The sequence below is a fragment of the Bombina bombina genome, chromosome 1, assembly GCF_027579735.1.
Source record: "Bombina bombina isolate aBomBom1 chromosome 1, aBomBom1.pri, whole genome shotgun sequence".
NCBI lineage: Eukaryota > Metazoa > Chordata > Amphibia > Anura > Bombinatoridae > Bombina > Bombina bombina.
In genome coordinates this window covers 736,886,581-736,905,327 of record NC_069499.1, presented here as the reverse complement: position 1 = coordinate 736,905,327, position 18,747 = coordinate 736,886,581, and the positions used below count along the sequence as shown (strand labels likewise).

The following is an 18,747-nucleotide window of genomic DNA, read 5'->3' as shown; positions in this document are numbered from 1 at the left end:
GGAAGTGGCAAAGAGAGCACACAGCAGAGCTGTCCATATAGCTCCCCCTCTAGCTCCGCCCCCCAGTCATTCGACCGACGGTTAGGAGAAAAAGGAGAAACCATAGGGTGCAGTGGTGACTGTAGTTTAAACAAGAAATTTTAACCTGACTTAATTGCCAGGGCAGGCCGTGGACTGGATACACCGCAAGAGAAAGTAATTTATCAGGTAAGCATAAATTCTGTTTTCTCTTGAAAGGTGTATCCAGTCCACGGATTCATCCTTACTTGTAGGATACCAATACCAAAGCTTTAGGACACGGATGAAGGGAGGGAACAAGACAGGTAACCTAAACGGAAGGCACCACTGCTTGCAAAACCTTTCTCCCAAAAATAGCCTCCGAAGAAGCAAAAGTATCGAATTTGTAAAATTTGGCAAAAGTATGCAGTGAAGACCAAGTCGCTGCCTTAAAAATCTGTTCAACAGAAGCCTCATTCTTGAAAGCCCATGTGGAAGCCACAGCTCTGGTGGAATGAGCTGTAATTCGTTCAGGAGGCTGCTACCCAGCAGTCTCGTAAGCCAATCGGATGATGCTTTTCAGCCAGAAGGAAAGAGAGGTAGCAGTCGCTTTCTGACCTCTCCTCTTACCAGAATAAACGAAAAAAAGGATGATGTTTGTCTGAAATCTTTAGTTGCTTGTAAATAGAATTTCAAAGCATGAACCACATCAAGATTGTGTAATAGCCGTTCCTTCTTAGAAGCTGGAAGGAACAATGATTTCCTGGTTAATATTCTTATTAGAAACAACTTTAGGAAGAAAACCAGGTTTGGTACGCAAAACTACCTTATCTGCATGGAACACCAGATAGGGTGAATTACACTGCAAAACAGACAATTCTGAAACTCTTCGAGCAGAAGATATAGCTACCAAAAACAAAACTTTCCAAGATAATAACTTAATATCTATGGAATGTAAAGGTTGAAGAACCCCTTGAAGAACTGAAATAACTAAATTTAGACTCCATGGAGGAGCCACAGGTCTATAGACAGGCTTGATTCTGACTAAAGCCTGTGCAAACGCTTGAACGTCTGGTACTTCTGCCAGACGCTTGTGTAAAAGGATAGACAGAGCGGATATCTGTCCCTTTAAGGAACTAGCTGACAAACCTTTCTCCAATCCTTCTTGGAGAAAGGACAATATCCTTGGAATCCTAATCTTACTCCACGAGTAACCCTTGGATTCACACCAAAAAAGATATTTCCGCCATATCTTATGGTAAATTTTCCTGGTGACCGGCTTTCTAGCTTGGATCAGAGTATCTATGACTGATTCAGAGAAGCCACGCTTGGATAGAATTAAGCGTTAAATCTCCAAGCAGTCAGCTGCAGAGAAACTAGATTTGGATGCTTGAAAGGACCCTGTATTAGAAGATCCTGCCTCATTGGCAGTGTCCATTGTGGGACAGATGACATGTCCACTAGGTCTGCATACCAAGTCCTGCGTGGCCACGCAGGCACTATCAGAATTACCGAAGCCTTCTCCTGTTTGATTCTGGTTACCAGCCGAGGTAGAAGGGGAAACGGTGGAAAGACATAAGCTAGACTGAAGGACCAAGGCGCTACTAGAGCATCTATCAATGCCGCCTTGGGGTCCCTGGACCTGGATCCGTAAAGAGGAAGTTTGGTGTTCTGATGGGACGCCATCAGATCCAACTCTGGAATGCCCCATAGCTGGGTCAGCTGAGCAAAAACCTCCGGGTGGAGTTCCCAATCCCCCGGGTGAAAAGTCTGACGACTTAGGAAATCCGCTTCCCAGTTGTCTACTCCTGGGATGTGAATTGCAGATAGATGACAAGATTGATCCTCCGCCCACCTGATTATTTTGGTTACTTCCTTCATCGCTAAGGAACTCTTTGTTCCTCCCTGATGATTGATGTATGCTACAGTCGTGATTTTGTCCGACTGAAATCTGATGAATTTGGCCGCCGCTAGCTGAGGCCATGCCTGGAGCGTGTTGAATATCGCTCTCAGTTCCAAAATGTTTATCGGGAGAAGAGACCATAGGCCCTGAGCTTTCAGGGAGTCCCAGACCGCGCCCCAGCCTAACAGACTGGCGTCGGTCGTTACAATGATCCACTCCGGTCTGCGGAAGCACATTCCCTGAGACAGGTGATCCTGAGACAACCACCAGAGAAGAGAATCTCTGGTTTTCTGGTCCAGTTGGATTTGAGGGGACAAATCTGCATAATACCCATTCCACTGTTTGAGCATGCACAATTGCAGTGGCCTGAGATGAATTCGAGCAAAAGGGACTACGTCCATTGCTGCTACCATTAATCTGATTACCTCCATGCACTAAGCTACAGATGGCCGAAGAATGGAATGAAGAACTCGGCAGGTGGTTAAAAGCTTTAACCTTCTGACCTCCGTCAGATTTCTACCGAGTCTATTAATGTTCCAAGGAAGGGAACCCTTGTAAGCGGGGACAGAGAACTTTTTTCGGTGTTCACCTTCCACCCGTGAGACCTTAGAAAGGCTAGAACAATCTCCGTATGAGCCTTGGCTCTGGGAAAAGACGACGCCTGAATTAAGATGTCGTCCAGATAAGGTGCTACTGCAATGCCCCGCGGTCTTAGTACCGCTAGAAGGGACCCTAGCACTTTTGTGAAAATTCTGGGAGCGGTGGCCAACCCGAAGAGAAGGGCCACGAATTGGTAATGCTTGTCCAGAAAGGCGAACCTTAGGAACTGATGGTGATCTTTGTGGATAGGAATATGAAGGTACGCATCCTTTAGATCCACGGTAGTCATATATTGACCTTCCTGGATCATCGGTAAGATTGTCCGAATGGTCTCCATTTTGAAAGATGGAACTCTGAGGAATTTGTTTAGAATTTTTAGATCCAGGATTAGCCTGAAATTTCTTTCCTTTTTGGGAACCACAAACAGGTTTGAGTAAAAACCCAGTCCTTGTTCTGTAATTGGAACTGGGCCTATCACTCCCATCTTGAGTAGATCTTCTACACAGCGTAAGAACGCCTCTTTCTTTGTCTGGTCTGTAGACAGACGAGAAATGTGGAACCTTCCCCTTGGAGGAGAGTCCTTGAATTCTAGAAGATATCCCTGAGCAACGATCTCTAATGCCCAGGGATCGGGAACATCTCTTGCCCAAGCCTGAGCAAAGAGAGAGAGTCTGCCCTCTACCAGATCTGGTCCCAGATCGGGGGCTACCCCTTCATGCTGTCTTAGTAGCAGCCGCAGGCTTTTTGGCCTGTATACCCTTGTTCCAGCTCTGCAAAGGCTTCCAGGTTGCCTTGGGCTGTAAAGCGTTACCCTCTTGCTTTGCGGTTACAGATGTTGAAGCAGGACCGCTCCTGAAGTTGCGAAAGGAACGAAAATTAGCCTTGTTTTTAGCCTTAAAAGGCCTATCTTGCGGTAGGGCATGGCCCTTTCCCCCAGTGATATCCGAAATAATCTCCTTCAACTTGGGCCCGAAAAGGGTCTTTCCCTTGAAAGGAATATTTAGTAATTTTGTTTTGGACGACACGTCGGCCGACCATGACTTGAGCCAAAGCGCTCTGCGCGCCATGATGGCAAAACCAGAATTTTTCGCCGCTAACTTAGCTAATTGCAAAGCGGCATCTGTGATAAAAGAATTAGCCAGCTTTAAAGCATTAATTCTATCCATGACTTTGTCATATGAAGTCTCCCTCTGGAGCGACTCCTCCAGCGCCTCAAACCAAAAAGCCGCTGCAGTAGTTACAGGAATAATGCAGGCAATAGGTTGGAGAAGGAAACCTTGTTGAACAAATATTTTCTTTAGTAAACCTTCTAATTTTTTTATCCATAGGATCTTTGAAAGCACAACTGTCTTCAATTGGTATGGTTGTGCGCTTGGCTAGTGTTGAAACTGCCCCCTCTACCTTAGGGACCATCTGCCACGCGTCCCGCCTGGGATCAGTTATGGGGAACATTTTCTTAAAGATAGGGGGGGGGGAACAAAAGGTACACCTGGTCTCTCCCACTCCCTAGCAACAATATCTGCCACCCTCTTAGGGATCGGAAATGCATCAGTGTATACAGGGACTTCTAGATATTTGTCCATTTTACACAATTTCTCTGGGACCACCATAGGGTCACAATCATCCAGAGTAGATAAAACCTCCCTAAGCAGTACGCGGAGGTGTTCCAATTTAAATTTAAATGCTAGTGAATCTGATTCTGCCCGCTGAGAAACTTTTCCTGAGTCAGAAATTTCTCCCTCAGACATTACATCCCTCGCCCCTACTTCAGAGTGTTGTGAGGGTACATCAGATAAACCTCCCAAAGCTTCCGACTGCTCCTCATCTGTTCTCAAGACAGAGCTATCGCGCTTTTTAGGGAAAACTGGCAGTTTGGATAGGAAGGCCGCAAGGGAATTATCCATGACTGCCGCTAGTTGTTGCAATGTAATAGGTGCCAATGCACTAGAGGTACTAGGTATTGCTTGAGCGGGCGTAACTGGTGATGACACATGAGGAGAGGAAGGCGGACTATCCTCATTACCTTCAGTCAAAGAATCATCTAGGGCTATATTTTTAAGTGACACAATATGATCTTTAAAGTGTATAGACACATTAGTGCACTTGGGACACATTTTGAGTGGGGGTTCCACTATGGCTTCTGAACACATAGAGCAAGGCTTTTCTTAGTGTCAGACATGTTTAACAGATTAGTATTATACACAAGCAGGCTTGGAAAAACACTTTATCAAGTAAAAAACACAATTTGCAATAAATGGTACTGTGCCTTTAAGAAAATAAAAGCGCACACAATTTTACAAAACGGTGAAAAATGAACCAAATCTCTTGACATTTTTACAGTATGTGCCTAATGCTTCGATATGATTCCACAGCAAGTTTCAGCCTGATTAACCCTTTAATGCCCAAACCGGAGCCGCCTAAAGCAAACAACCGGTTAATAAACTACAGCACCTTGCCACAGCAGTCTGCTGTGGCCCTACCTTCCCTTAAGGATTGGATTTGAGAAAAGCAAGCCTCTAGAAGTCCTCAAGCAGTCTCTGGACCCATGTGAAGCAGCATGCAAAGGAATCTGTCAGAATAAACTGCGCAACTGAGGCGCACAATTAGGCCCCTCCCACTCCACTCCGGAGCTGTGGGGCCTTCAGCACCCAATTTAGGTGACTAAAAATAATGCCATGTGGAATAAAACCCCAAATAAACACCCCAAAAGTGCGTTAAAAATGTCAATAATGAGTATTTTGTGAATTAAAATAATCGATTGCCCTGGAAAAATGATAACCAGTCTATTGAGCCCTCTTAAATAAGCCTCTAGTTCTATACTAAGTCTCAGAACATGGCTTACCCTTCCCACATGGGGATTCTTGTCAGTCTTCAAGCATTATCTTGTCTTGACTAGAAAAAAAGATGACTGAAACATTGATTTTTTTTTTTTTGACTCAGGGAAGATGATTTAACCTGATTCTGATATTACTACATTTAAAATTTATGCTTGAGAACCTCCACTTGTTGCTCAGGGAGGCTTTGGCTGCTCTGAATGAATGTGTACAATCGCAGGGCCAGAGAAATTGTGTAGACTGGATAAATAATATGCAGTGCCGGTGTGCACTGATGTTTTTCCAATACCTAAAGAGGTTTACTAAATTTTTTTTAATAAGGAATGGGATAGACCAGGTGTGCCGTTCTCTTCCCCTCCTATTTTTTAGAAGAATGTTTTCTAATAGTTACCACCACACGGGACTTCTGGCAGACAGTTCCTAAGGTGGAGAGAAGAGTTTCTACTCTAGCTAAGCGTACCACTACCTCTGACGAGGACAGTTGTGCTTTTTAGATCCAATGGATAAAAAATGTTTATTCAACAGGGTTTTATCCTGCAGCCCCTTGCATACATTGCTTCTGTCACTGCTGCTGCGGCGTTCTGGGTTGAGTCTCTTGATGAGGCTTTACAGTTAAGCGACTCCATTGGATGAATATATTTGACAAGCTTATGCTAGCCAATTCCTTTGTTTTCTGATGCCTTGTTCATTTGACTAGACTAACGGCTAAGAATTCTGTTTTTTAGTATACTGGCGCGCAGAGCGCTATGGCTTATATCATGGTCAGCTGTCGTGACTTTAATAAATAAGCTACTTAACTTCCCTTCAAGGGGCAGACCCTATTCGGGCCTGGTTTGAAGGAGATTATTGCTTATATCACTGGAGGAAAAGGTCATGCCCTTCCTCAGGATAGGTCTAAATCAAGGGCAAAAAAAAAAAAAAAAAAAACTCAGTCCTGTATGGGAACAGCAATGGACTTTAGTTACAACATGCTAAAATAATTTTCCTCTCAGCAGAATTCTTCATCCCATTTCTGCCAGAGAGTAAATAGCACAAACCGGTACTATTTAAAAATAACAAACTTTTGATTGAAGATATAAAACTACAAATCTAACACCACATTCACTTTACCCTCCCGTGGAGAAGCCCTATCTGTTAGAGCGGCAAAGAGAATCACTGGGGGGTGGAGCTAGAGGGGGAGCTATATGGACAGCTCTGCTGTGTGCTCTTTTTGCCACTTCCTGTAGGGAATGAGAATATCCCACAAGTAAGGATGAATCCGTGGACTGGATACAGCTTGCAAGAGAAATAATGTTACCTTTAGAAAGTCCATTTAATGGGGATAAAAACGGTATATAATATGTGTGTGTACAGTAAATGAGTAGGAGTAAAATTAAAGCTAAACACAAACACTGCAGAAATGTAAAAATAGCCCTGGTCCTTAAGGGTAAGAAAATTGAAAATTGGTCTGGTCACTAAGGGGTTAAAGGACCATTGAACTTGACATTTCAACAATGCATAAAATGTTTCATTATTGCAAGTGAAACATTATTGCAATATACATTCATTATTTATTTTGCAGCCTTTTGTTGTAAAACACATCTAAAAAATCTTTTATTTTCTCCCAGGGAGGCATGGGTTAATACTTTAAGGCAATTTATGCAAGCTTTTGTTTACTTTTCCCTCCCTCCCTAAACTTCAATGATGTCACATGCTTTTAAAAGATGGATTATCAGTTTTGCATCAACAATCTTGATAGGCAATGCATTTTTTGTAATGTTAACCAAGTTGAATCGGTGCTAAACCCCCTTATGGGCAAGATTACAAGTCGCATGGTATGTCTTTTCCGCGCACTATATGGTCTTTTTGCATGCAAATTTAATTGCGCAGATATTACAAGTCTTGAAAAATTGCGATTGTGCGCGCAAATTCGCCTTTAACACAAAAATCCTTTAAACTCTCGACAAGCTGTAGTTTAACAGTTTTTAGCAACAAAAAAGATTCACAAAACAATGACCTCATATTAACACTGTCTATTAAAAATGATTTTTAAAATATATTGCACACAAAGTTATAAGGGTTCAAAGATACGCCATCTTGGGTGTTATATAAAAAAGAAGCCGACAAAGGGATTTTACATTGACATACATACACATACATAGAGAAACATTAATTTATTTCTAGACATATATATAATCAGAAACATATCTTGTTATAAATAGATATTTATGTCCAAAAATTTGTTATTTTGCAACTTGTAATACCTGCACTCCAAATGAGCAAGAACCTTAACGCGCGGTGTTTTTCGCAATTGCGAAAAACAGATTTGCCGTGCGACTTGTAATCTTGCGCTAAGGGAATACAAGAATGCAGACTACACCAGTCTGCACATGTGCAAACAGAGTTTGTGCTTTATCTGAATATTAGTTTGTGATTGGTTAGAAGGGGTTCTTTTGTTCTGGGGGACAGGGAAATCAGTGAAAAGAATCTTTCTTGTAATTTTTCATTTGTTTTCCCAATCCAAATGTAAACCCCCCAGATGTTTTAGTTAAAGGGACATGAAACCCAACATTTATCTTAAATGATTCAGAGAGAGCATATAATTGTAATCAACTTTCCTATTTACTCCTATTATGCTTTATTCTGTTAATATCCTTTGTTAAAGGAGCAGCAATGCACTGCTGTGAACTAGCTAAGCATATCAGGTAAGCCAATGACAAGAGGTATGTATATGCAGCCACCAATAATCAGCTAGCACCTAGTAGTGCATTGGTGCTCCTGAGTCTACCTAGGTATACGTTTCACTAGATATGTGCACGGGAAAAAATTTTGTTACACCCAAAATTTTATTTTCGGTAAATTAAAAATGTTTGTTATAGTTAATTTATGTTCATGGTTGTATTAGTTTCAAATGAATTTTGTTTAAAACTTTTGTTTCAAACTAAGGGATGCAGGGAATAACCTTAATACTATAGATATAAAATCAATTGGGTTTTATGTCCCTTAAGAAGAGACTATGCAGATCCAAGTCTAATTGCATATCCTTTGAATATGCAAGCACACAAAATGCTTCAATAAAGTTTGAAGTGTTATCATTGGATTATCTGCCTTTAAATAAGCAATTGCTTCCCATAATAATTGTACACTACTCATTCATTTTAACATGCAGGGTATTATAATGTTTAAACAGTATTTAAACCAAGCTGCAACTCCATCACCGAACTGTGTAGACAATGGCTAAGGGGAAACCTTGTTTGTTACTTTAATATTGTCATATTCCATACAGTCAATATTCATTACTTTAAAGAATATAAAGTACTTTATAGAAACTAAAACTTTACACTGCGACTATATAATTATGCCTAGCATGTATTTACTATTTAATGTCCCTTTAAAAAACAAACACCCCCCCCCCCCGATATTTCAGATGACAAAATAAAGGTAAATGCAACTGTTAACAAATAATTTACTATACTTAGCAGGTAAAATTGATCATTGGAAATACATGAATGTGAAGAAAAATAAAATGAGGTTTGATCTTGCTGCTGATGTGAGATTACTGTCTTTATCAGATTCTTCTTGACTTTTATTAGTACCTGCTGCAGCACACATATGGGGGTAGATTTAAAAAGGGCCGAATGTCCCTTGTTTCCCTTGTTTCCGTGTCTTCAGGCTCGCCGTAACCAGCAGTTATGTTGCCTCTGAGGCTGCAGTTATGTTGCCTCTGAGGCTGCGGTCTTCAATTCGCCCGATCCTATATGATTGGGCTGATTGACACCCCCTGCTAGCGTCCGATTGGCCATGAATCTGCAGGGGGCGGCATTGCACAAGCAGTTCTAGTGAACTGCTTGTGCAATGATAAATGTCAACAGCGTATGCTGTCGGCATTCAGCGATGTCTGTCGGACATGATAAGCTACAGCGTATCATGTCAGACAGACATTGGTAAATCTACCCCATGTAGTTATTTTAGCAGATGATAAAATGCCACACTCATCAGTTCGCAAGCAATTATCACACGTTTGATAACTATGGGCTAGATTCAGAAAACCCCCAGCCTGGTAGCCATGTCTCCTAGAATGATTTTTTACTTTTTGGACTATTCTACATACATTATATACATACACACAGAAAACTGTATGGAACAAAACTTACTCTTTTGGCTAAATGGAGCAAGGGACATTTTTTATCCAAACAAAAAGGTGACTATCTTTCCTCCTCTGACATTAACTATTTTGAAAAGTCACAGGGACATTAAGAAAACAAATGTATGTCCTGCTGCATCTTAAAGGGACATGAAACCAAAAAAAAATCTTTCATGATTTATGTAGAACATACAATTTTAAACAAATTTCCAGTTTACTTCTATTATCAAATTTGTTTCATTATTTTGGTATAATTTGTTGATGGAGCAACAATGCACTACTGGTTTCTAACTGAACACATGGGCGAGCCAATGACAATCGGTATATATATATATATATATATATATATATATATGCAGCCACCAATCAGCAGCTAGAACCTAAGTTATTTGCTGCTCCTAAGCTTTCCTAGATACATCTTTCAGCAAAGGATAACAAGAGAAGGAAGCAAATTAAATAATAGAAGTAAATTAGAAAGTTGTTTAAAATGGTTTGCTCTGTCTAAATCATGACTGTCTAATTATGACCTTACTGCCCCTTTAAGGAAACCACCAATATGAATAAGTCTTCTATTTGTAAACTGTGTCCCTTTTTTAGTAGGTGAATAGTATATAGCAATTTTTAAACAGAATGTGGAATCTTAAGTATTAAGCCTGCATAATTTAATTTAGGCAAATTAACTGAACTAGACTACATTTTATAGTTGTGTAATAAAAGCAAATTTAATATCTTTATTTACATACTTGAAGATTTCTTTTAAGTCTTTAATCTTTTTACTGGGGTACTTGCTGGATCGACTCTCATCAAGGAACGCTCGGGCATAAGCTAATGGACCAGCATTCACCTGTAAGAAAATTGGAGAAAAATAAGGAATGTTGTGAAATGGCAATCAGTACATAACAGACACCCTAAAATGTTAAATGGGACAGTCTAGTCCAAAATAAACTTTCATTATTCAGATAGGGCATGTCATTTTAAACCATTTCCAAATTTACATCTATTACCAATTTTGATTTGTTCTCTTGGTATTCTTAGTTGAAAGCTAAACCTAGGAGGTTTATATGCTAATCTCTTTGCCCTTGAAGGCCGCCTCTCATCTCAGGGAATTTTGACAGTTTTTCACCACTAGAGGGTGTTAGTTTATGTGTTTCATATAGATAACACTGTGCTCACACATGTGGAGTTCCTATGAGCCAGCACTGATTGGCTAAAATGCAAGTCTGACAAAAGAACTGAAATAAGGGGCAGTTTGCAGAGGCTTAGATACAAGATAATCACAGAGGTAAAAAGTATATTAATATAACTGTGTTGATTATGCAAAACTAGGGAATGGGTAATAAAGGGATTATCTATCTTTTAAAACAATAAATATTCTGGTGTATTCTGTCCCTTTAATGCAGGAATTGTGCTTACCCAAATATTTATTTGTTTTTAATTGCCTAAGCTTATTAAAAACGTTTCATGAATTTAGTTTTTTTCCACACTGCAAATACATCACATTAAGAATGTTAAAATGCTACAAATTGCCTAAACCAGCTATTAGGTTTGCAGCATTTGCAGGATACAAAATTAGCTTTTTGGGTTTGCTAGGGAGCATGGGTCAAGCACAATTCTAAAAAAAGCAAGTGGTGTTCAATGTTCTTCAAAGATATTTTTTTATGGGAAAGATTAAAGGGATATGAAAAAAATAGTTTCTCTTGTAAGATGTATCGAGTCCACGGATTCATCCTTACTTGTGGGATATTCTCCTTCCCTACAGGAAGTGGCAGAGAGAGCACCCACAGCAGAGCTGTCTATATAGCTCCCCCCTTAGCTCCACCCCCCAGTCATTCTCTCTGCCTGCTTAACTGCTAGGTAGGGCAAAGAGCTATGTGGTGACTAAAATGTTAGTTTTTTACTTCTCAAGCAAAAGTTTATTATTTTAAATGGTACCGGTGTGTACTATTTACTCTCTGGCAGAAAAGGGATGAAGATTTCTGCAAGGAGGATGATGATCTTAGCACTTTGTAACTAAGATCCACTGCTGTTCTCACAAGGCCTGAAGAGTATTGGAAAACTTCAGTTGGGAGAACAGTTTGCAGGCTAAGCTGCATATAAGGTATGTTCAGTCTATATTTTTCTAGACAGACTGTGTTAAATCTAGAAAAGGCCCATGAGGGAAGGGTAAGCTGTATTCAGATACTTTAATAGGAATTTCAGCTTGCTTGAAGGGTTCATTAGTTACCGGTGACACTGTTAGGAAAAAACGTTTTGTTTATAACGTTTTTTGAAGGGACTAAAGGGGTCATTGTGGCTTGGTTTTGAGTTTTGTAACTCACATGGTTAATTAAGAGACACTCTGGTGTTTCTCTGATAGGCCTCAAAACATTGAGTGAGGTGGGAGGGGCCTATTTTCGCTCCTCTGTTGCGCAGTTTCCTTTCCTTTGAGACATATCACTGCTTCTCCTGTCCTTTCTGCTATGTTTGAGGGTTGTTAAAAAAGTTTTTTCCCCCACAAATCGTTCTGAAGGGCAGGTAGGAGCCACAGCAGAGCTGTGGCATGGTGCTGAAAATCTTTTTTACTGGGTTTAACATTTTTTCAATCCATTTTTGCCATTAAAGGGTTAATTGTTTATTTGCATAGCTGTGCAAAGTTACTAAGCCTTTATAATGCTACTGTAAAAATTTCGTTAAGTTTACTGCTTTTTTACACTGTTTTGCAGAACTGGTGCAGCTTTTTTTCTCTTAAAGGCACAGTACCGTTTTATTTCTAAGTGTTTTTTACTTTGATTACAGTGTTCTCCAAGCTTGCTTGTTACATTACTAGCCTGTTTAACATGTCTGACACCAAGGAAAATCCTTGTTTAATATGTTTGGAAGCCATTGTGGAACCTCCTCTTAGAATGTGTCCCAATTGTACTGATATGTCTATAAACTATAAAGAACATATATTAGCACTTAAAAATAGAGCAATAGATGATTCTCAGTCAGAAGTAAATGAGGGTTCGCCATCTAGCTCTCCCCAAGTGTCACAACCAGTAACGCCCGCACAAGTGACGCCAAGTACCTCTAGTGCGTCAAATTCTTTTACTTTACAAGACATGGCCACAGTTATGAATACAACCCTCACAGAGGTTTTATCTAAACTGCCTGGTTTACAAGGAAAGCGGGACAGCTCTGGGTTAAAAAAAAATGCTGAGCCGTCTGACTCTTTAGTAGCCGTATCTGATATGCCCTCACAATGCTCTGAAGTAGGGGTGAGGGATTTGTTATCTGAGGGAGAAATTTCTGATTCAGGAAAGACGCTTCCTCAGATAGATTCTGATATGACGGCCTTTAAATTTAAGCTTGAACACCTCCGCTTATTGCTCAGGGAGGTATTAGCGACTCTAGATGATTGTGACCCTATAGTGGTTCCAGAGAAATTGTGTAAAATGGATAAATACTTAGAGGTTCCTGTTTACACTGATGTTTTTCCAGTTCCTAAGAGGATTGTGAATATTATTACTAAGGAGTTGGATAGACCAGGTATTCCGTTCTCTCCCCCTCCTGTTTTTAAGAAAATGTTTCCCATATCTGACACCATGCGGGACTCATGGCAGACATTCCCTAAGGTGGAGGGAGCTATTTCTAATCTGTCTAAGCGTACAACTATACCTATCAAAGACAGTTGTGCTTTCAAAGATCCTATGGATAAAAAGTTAGAGGGTCTCCTGAAGATGAAATTTTTGTTCATCACAGTTTTTCTCTTCAACCTATTGCGTGCATTGTTCCTGTAACTACTGCAGCTGCTTTCTGGTTTGAGGCTCTAGAAGAGGCTCTTCAGATGGAGACTCCATTAGAGGAGATTATGGACAGAATCAAGGCCCTTAAGTTGGCTAATTCTTTTATTACAGATGCCGCTTTTCAATTGGCTAAATTAGCGGCAAAGAATTCAGGTTTTGCCATTTTAGCATGCAGGGCGTTATGGCTTAAGTCCTGGTCTGCTGATGTGTTATCCAAATCTAAACTTTTGAACATCCCTTTCAAAGGAAAGACCCTATTCGGGCCTGAACTGAAAGAGATTATTTCAGATATCACTGGAGGGAAAGGTCATGCCCTTCCTCAGGATAGATCAAATAAGATGAAGATCAAACAAAATAATTTTCGTTCCTTTCGGAACTTCAAGAGTGGTTCCGTTTCGGCTTCCTCTGCTGCAAAGCAAGAGGGGAATTTTGCCCAATCCAAGTCAGTCTGGAGACCTAACCAGTTTTGGAACAAGGGTAAACAGGCCAAGAAGCCTGCAGCTGCCTCTAAGACAGCATGAAGGGGTAGCCCCCGATCCGGGACCAGATCTAGTAGGGGGCAGACTCTCTCTCTTCGCTCAGGCTTGGGCAAGAGATGTTCACGATCCCTGGGCTTTAGAAATTGTGTCCCAGGGATATCTTCTGGAATTCAAAGACTCCCTTCCACGGGGGGATTTCATATTTCTCGATTGTCTGTAAACCAGACAAAGAGAGAGGCGTTCTTATGCTGTGTAGAAGATCTACTTACCATGGGGGTGATCCGCCCAGTCCCAAAAGAGGAACAGGGACTAGGGTTCTACTCAAACCTGTTTGTGGTTCCCAAAAAAGAGGGAACTTTCAGACCAATCTTGGATCTCAAAATTCTAAACAAGTTCCTCAGGGTTCCATCATTCAAGATGGAGACCATTCGGACTATTCTACCTCTGATCCAGCAAGGTCAATATATGACTACCGTGGACTTAAAGGATGCATATCTACACATCCCTATTCACAGAAATCATCATCAATTTCTCAGATTTGCCTTTCAAATCAGGCATTACCAGTTTGTGGCTCTTCCCTTCGGGTTAGCCACGGCTCCAAGAATTTTCACAAAGGTGCTAGGGTCCCTTATGGCGGTTCTACGACCTCGGGGCATAGCAGTGGCGCCTTATCTAGACGACATCTTAATTCAGGCGTCGACTTTTCAGCTAGCCAAGTCTCACATGGACATTGTGTTGGCTTTTCTGAGATCTCACGGGTGGAAGGTGAACATAAAAAAGAGTTCTCTCTTCCCTCTCACAAGAGTTTCCTTTCTGGGGACTCTGATAGATTCGGTAGAAATGAAAATATTTCTGACGGAAGTCAGAAAATCAAAACTCTTAACCACTTGCCGAACTCTTCATTCCATTCCTCGGCCATCTGTGGCTCAGTGTATGGAGGTAATCGGACTCATGGGACATAGTTCCTTTTGCCCGCCTACACCTCAGACCACTGCAACTATGCATGCTCAAACAGTGGAATGGGGATTATGCAGATTTATCTCCTCAACTGCATCTGAACCAGGAGACCAGAGATTCTCTTCTCTGGTGGTTGTCTCAGGACCACCTGTCTCAGGGAATGTACTTCCACAGGCTACAGTGGCTCATTGTAACGACAGATGCCAGGATGCTAGGCTGGGGTGCAGTCTGGAACTCCCTGAAAGCACAGGGCTTATGGTCTCGGGAGGAATCTCTTCTTCCGATAAACATCCTAGAACTGAGAGTGATATTCAAGGCGCTTCAGGCGTGGCCTCAGCTTGGTGCAGCCAAATTCATCAGGTTTCAGTCGGACAACATCACGACTGTAGCTTATATCAATCATCAAGGAGGAACAAGGATTTCTCTAGCCATGATGGAGGTAACCAAAATAATCCGATGGGCAGAGGATCACTCTTGCCATCTCTCAGCAATCCACATTCCAGGAGTAGAGAACTGGGAGGCGGATTTTCTAAGTCGTCAGTCTTTTCATCCGGGGGAGTGGGAACTCCATCCGGAGGTATTTGCTCAGCTGATTCAGCTATGGGGCACACCAGAATTGGATCTGATGGCGTTGCGTCAGAATGCCAAACTTCCTCGTTACGGGTCCAGGTCCCGGGATCCCAAGGCGGTACTGATAGATGCTCTAGCAGTACTTTGGTCCTTCAATCTGGCCTACGTATTTCCACCGCTTCCTCTCCTTCCACGTCTGGTGGCCAGAATCAAGCAGGAGAGAGCTTCAGTGATTCTGATAGCCCCTGCGTGGCCACGCAGGACTTGGTATGCAGACCTAGTGGGCATGTCCTTGGTTCCACCGTGGACCCTGCCAATGAGGCGGGACCTTCTAATCCAAGGTCCGTTCTCACATCCAAATCTAGTTTCTCTGCGTCTGACTGCTTGGAGATTGAACGCCTAGTTCTATCAAAGCGTGGGTTCTCTGAGTCGGTCATTGATACCCTGATTCAGGTTAGAAAGCCTGTCACCAGGAAGATCTATCATAAGATTTGGCGCAAATATCTTTATTGTTGTGAATCCAAAGGTTACTCGTGGAGTAAGATTAGGATTCCTAGAATATTGTCTTTTCTCCAAGAGGGTTTGGAGAAGGGATTATCAGCTAGTTCTCTAAAAGGACAAATATCTGCTTTGTCTATTCTACTACACAAACGTCTGGCAGATGTCCCAGACGTTCAAACTTTTAGTCAGGCTTTGGTCAGAATTAAGCCTGTATTTAAGCCTGCTGCTCCGCCTTGGAGCCTAAACTTATTCCTTAGAGTTCTTCAAGGGGTTCCGCTTGAACCTATGCATTCCATAGATATTAAATTTCTATCTTGGAAAGTTTTGTTCTTAGTTGCTATCTCTTCAGCTCGAAGAGTTTCTGAGCTATCTGCTTTACAGTGTGATTCCCCTTATCTTATTTTCCATTCAGATAAGGTGGTTTTGCGTACCAAACCTGGTTTTCTTCCTAAGGTTGTTTCTAATAAGAATATCAATCAAGAGATTGTTGTTCCTTCTCTGTGTCCTAATCCTTCATCAAAGAAGGAACGTCTGTTGCACAATCTTGATGTGGTTCGTGCTTTAAAGTTCTACTTACAAGGAACCAAAGATTTCCGTCAAACATCTTCATTGTTTGTTGTTTATTCTGGTAAGCGGAGAGGCCAAAAGGCTACGGCTACCTCTCTTTCCTTTTGGCTGAAAAGCATCATCCGTTTGGCCTATGAGACTGCTGGACACCAGCCTCCTGAAAGAATTACTGCTCATTCTGCTTTTAAAAATGAGGCTTCTGTTGAACAGATTTGTAAGGCGGCGACTTGGTCTTCGCTTCATACTTTTTCCAAATTTTACAAGTTTGATACTTTTGCTTCTTCGGAGGCTATTTTTGGGAGAAAGGTTCTACAAGCAGTGGTGCCTTCCATTTAAGGTCCCTGTTTTGTCCCTCCCTTCATCCGTGTCCTAAAGCTTTGGTATTGGTATCCCACAAGTAAGGATGAATCTGTGGACTCGATACATCCAGGATTGGTCTGAAAGTACCTTCCTTTTTGAGAAAATGAAGATATTTTAATACAATCTCATCCCTTGTTCCTGCAAAGAAACTGGTACAATCATTCCCATAGTTTCCAGATCGGAAACTGACTGGAAAAAAAGATTGAGCCTTTAAGGGATTCCTTGAGACATTGAACAGAAAAAACTTCCTTTGGGAGGCCTTGTTCTGAAACCTATCCGATTAACCCTGGGAAACTATATTCAGAACCCAGGGATCTGGAATGGACTGAAACCAAACCTCCTGAAAAAGTGTAACCTGCTCCCTACCAGAACCTCTGGATTGGGGGTTGCACCTTCATGCAGAATTGGTAGCAGGGATAGATTTCTTAGCTTGCTTTGACTTGCTCCAGTTGTAGGCCTCCGGACTGGGCCAGAGGTGCCTTGCTTCTTGGCAGAGGAGACAACCTTTTGTTCATTATTCTGACGAAATAGAACAAAAACGTTTTGTCTTGAGGAAGAAAAGCCTCTAGTAGCAGTAGATATTACAGAATCTAAATTTGAACCAAACAATTTATTTCTTTGAAAAGAATAGTCTGGATTTTGAAACCACGTCAGCAGACCAGGATTTGGCAAGGACTGCCAAAGACATTCTTTTGATATTGATCTTCATAATATCAAACAGCATAAAATAAAATTGACGTTTTTGAGTAACCCCAAAATATTCTCACAAGCAGAGTCATCAGAAAACATAATTTATGCTTACCTGATAAATGTATTTCTCTTGTGATGTATCGAGTCCACGGCCCGCCCTGTTTATTACGACAGGCATATATATTTTTATTTTTTAAACTTTCAGTCACCACTGCACCCTATGGTTTCTCCTTTTTCTTCCTAGCCTTCGGTCGAATGACTGGGGGGTGGAGCTAAGGGGGAGCTATATAGACAGCTCTGCTGTGGGTGCTCTCTCTGCCACTTCCTGTAGGGAAGGAGAATATCCCACAAGTAAGGATGAATCCGTGGACTCGATACATCACAAGAGAAATAAATTTATCAGGTAAGCATAAATTATGTTTTTCTGATTCAGAGCATACAATTCAAAAAAGTTTCCATTTTACTTCTAATTATTATCAAATTTGCTTAGTTATTTCATGGTATTCTAGGTACCTAGGAAGGGAGCGGTAGCAATAACCAGTCACTTGTAATGGCTGTAAATTACCACGTGCCCGCAAACAGGCAAATTTAAATTAGCGCTCCACTTGTAATCTAGCCCTTCATGTGAACAGCTTTCACAATTATTCTTTAAAAGTCATTTTCTGTGATGTTTTGCAAAGTTTCAATCTTCTATTATGGAAAATTGTGGGCTAGTTGGTTTATATTTGGGTTCATTCTTGAATAATTTTATTCATTTGCAGTGTGGGAAAGCACAATCCACAGACATTGGTTGGAAACGGTTTAATTATATTTTAGTTCATATTTGTATATTAGCAACATGAAGCGCTCTCAAAACAAGCTTAATATGCTTTGTTTACAGTGTGGAAAACCAACACCAATGAAACTTCTATAACAGGCTTGGGAAGCAAAAAAGCTTAGGTTGCGCAGATTTTTAAACTATTTGTTACACTAATCTATTCACATTAAATTATTTAGAATTTTAAACATTACCATATTCACATTAGACTTTTAGGGGCCGATTTATCAAAGCGTGAATCTCGGTGCATTCGTTGGAGTTAATACTCTAGCCAGACATCGCTGCCGCGAATCCACATACGACACCCTTATTTATTAAAAAGGCTGTCAAAAACACGCTCGTCAAGTACAGAGCGATGAGCATTGGACTGTTGATAAATAAGAGTAATAGATGTCGCGGATATTCTGTTTTTTCTAACTTTATTTATACCATATCATTACTGTCCATGAACATTTCTTTAAAGCTAATCTTTCATTTTTCATTTGTTAATGTCCAAGACATAGCTAGATTTATACCTGAACAAACTTACGGCTAGATTACGAGTCTTGCGTTAGCCTTAAAAAGCAGCGTTGAGGGGTACCAACG

The 18,747-nt window shown here is 41.0% G+C and overlaps 1 protein-coding gene across 3 annotated transcripts in view; it reads right to left on the bottom strand.

Moving 5' to 3' along the window:
• Positions 1-18,747, bottom strand: part of DOCK11 (dedicator of cytokinesis 11) — a 923,283-nt gene that overhangs the window by 42,947 nt on the left and 861,589 nt on the right. For all 3 annotated transcript variants that reach the window (XM_053699249.1, XM_053699251.1, XM_053699250.1), the window contains one exon: positions 10,201-10,301. In XM_053699249.1, coding sequence (XP_053555224.1) covers positions 10,201-10,301 — 101 coding nt within the window. The remainder of the gene's footprint in view (positions 1-10,200; positions 10,302-18,747) is intronic.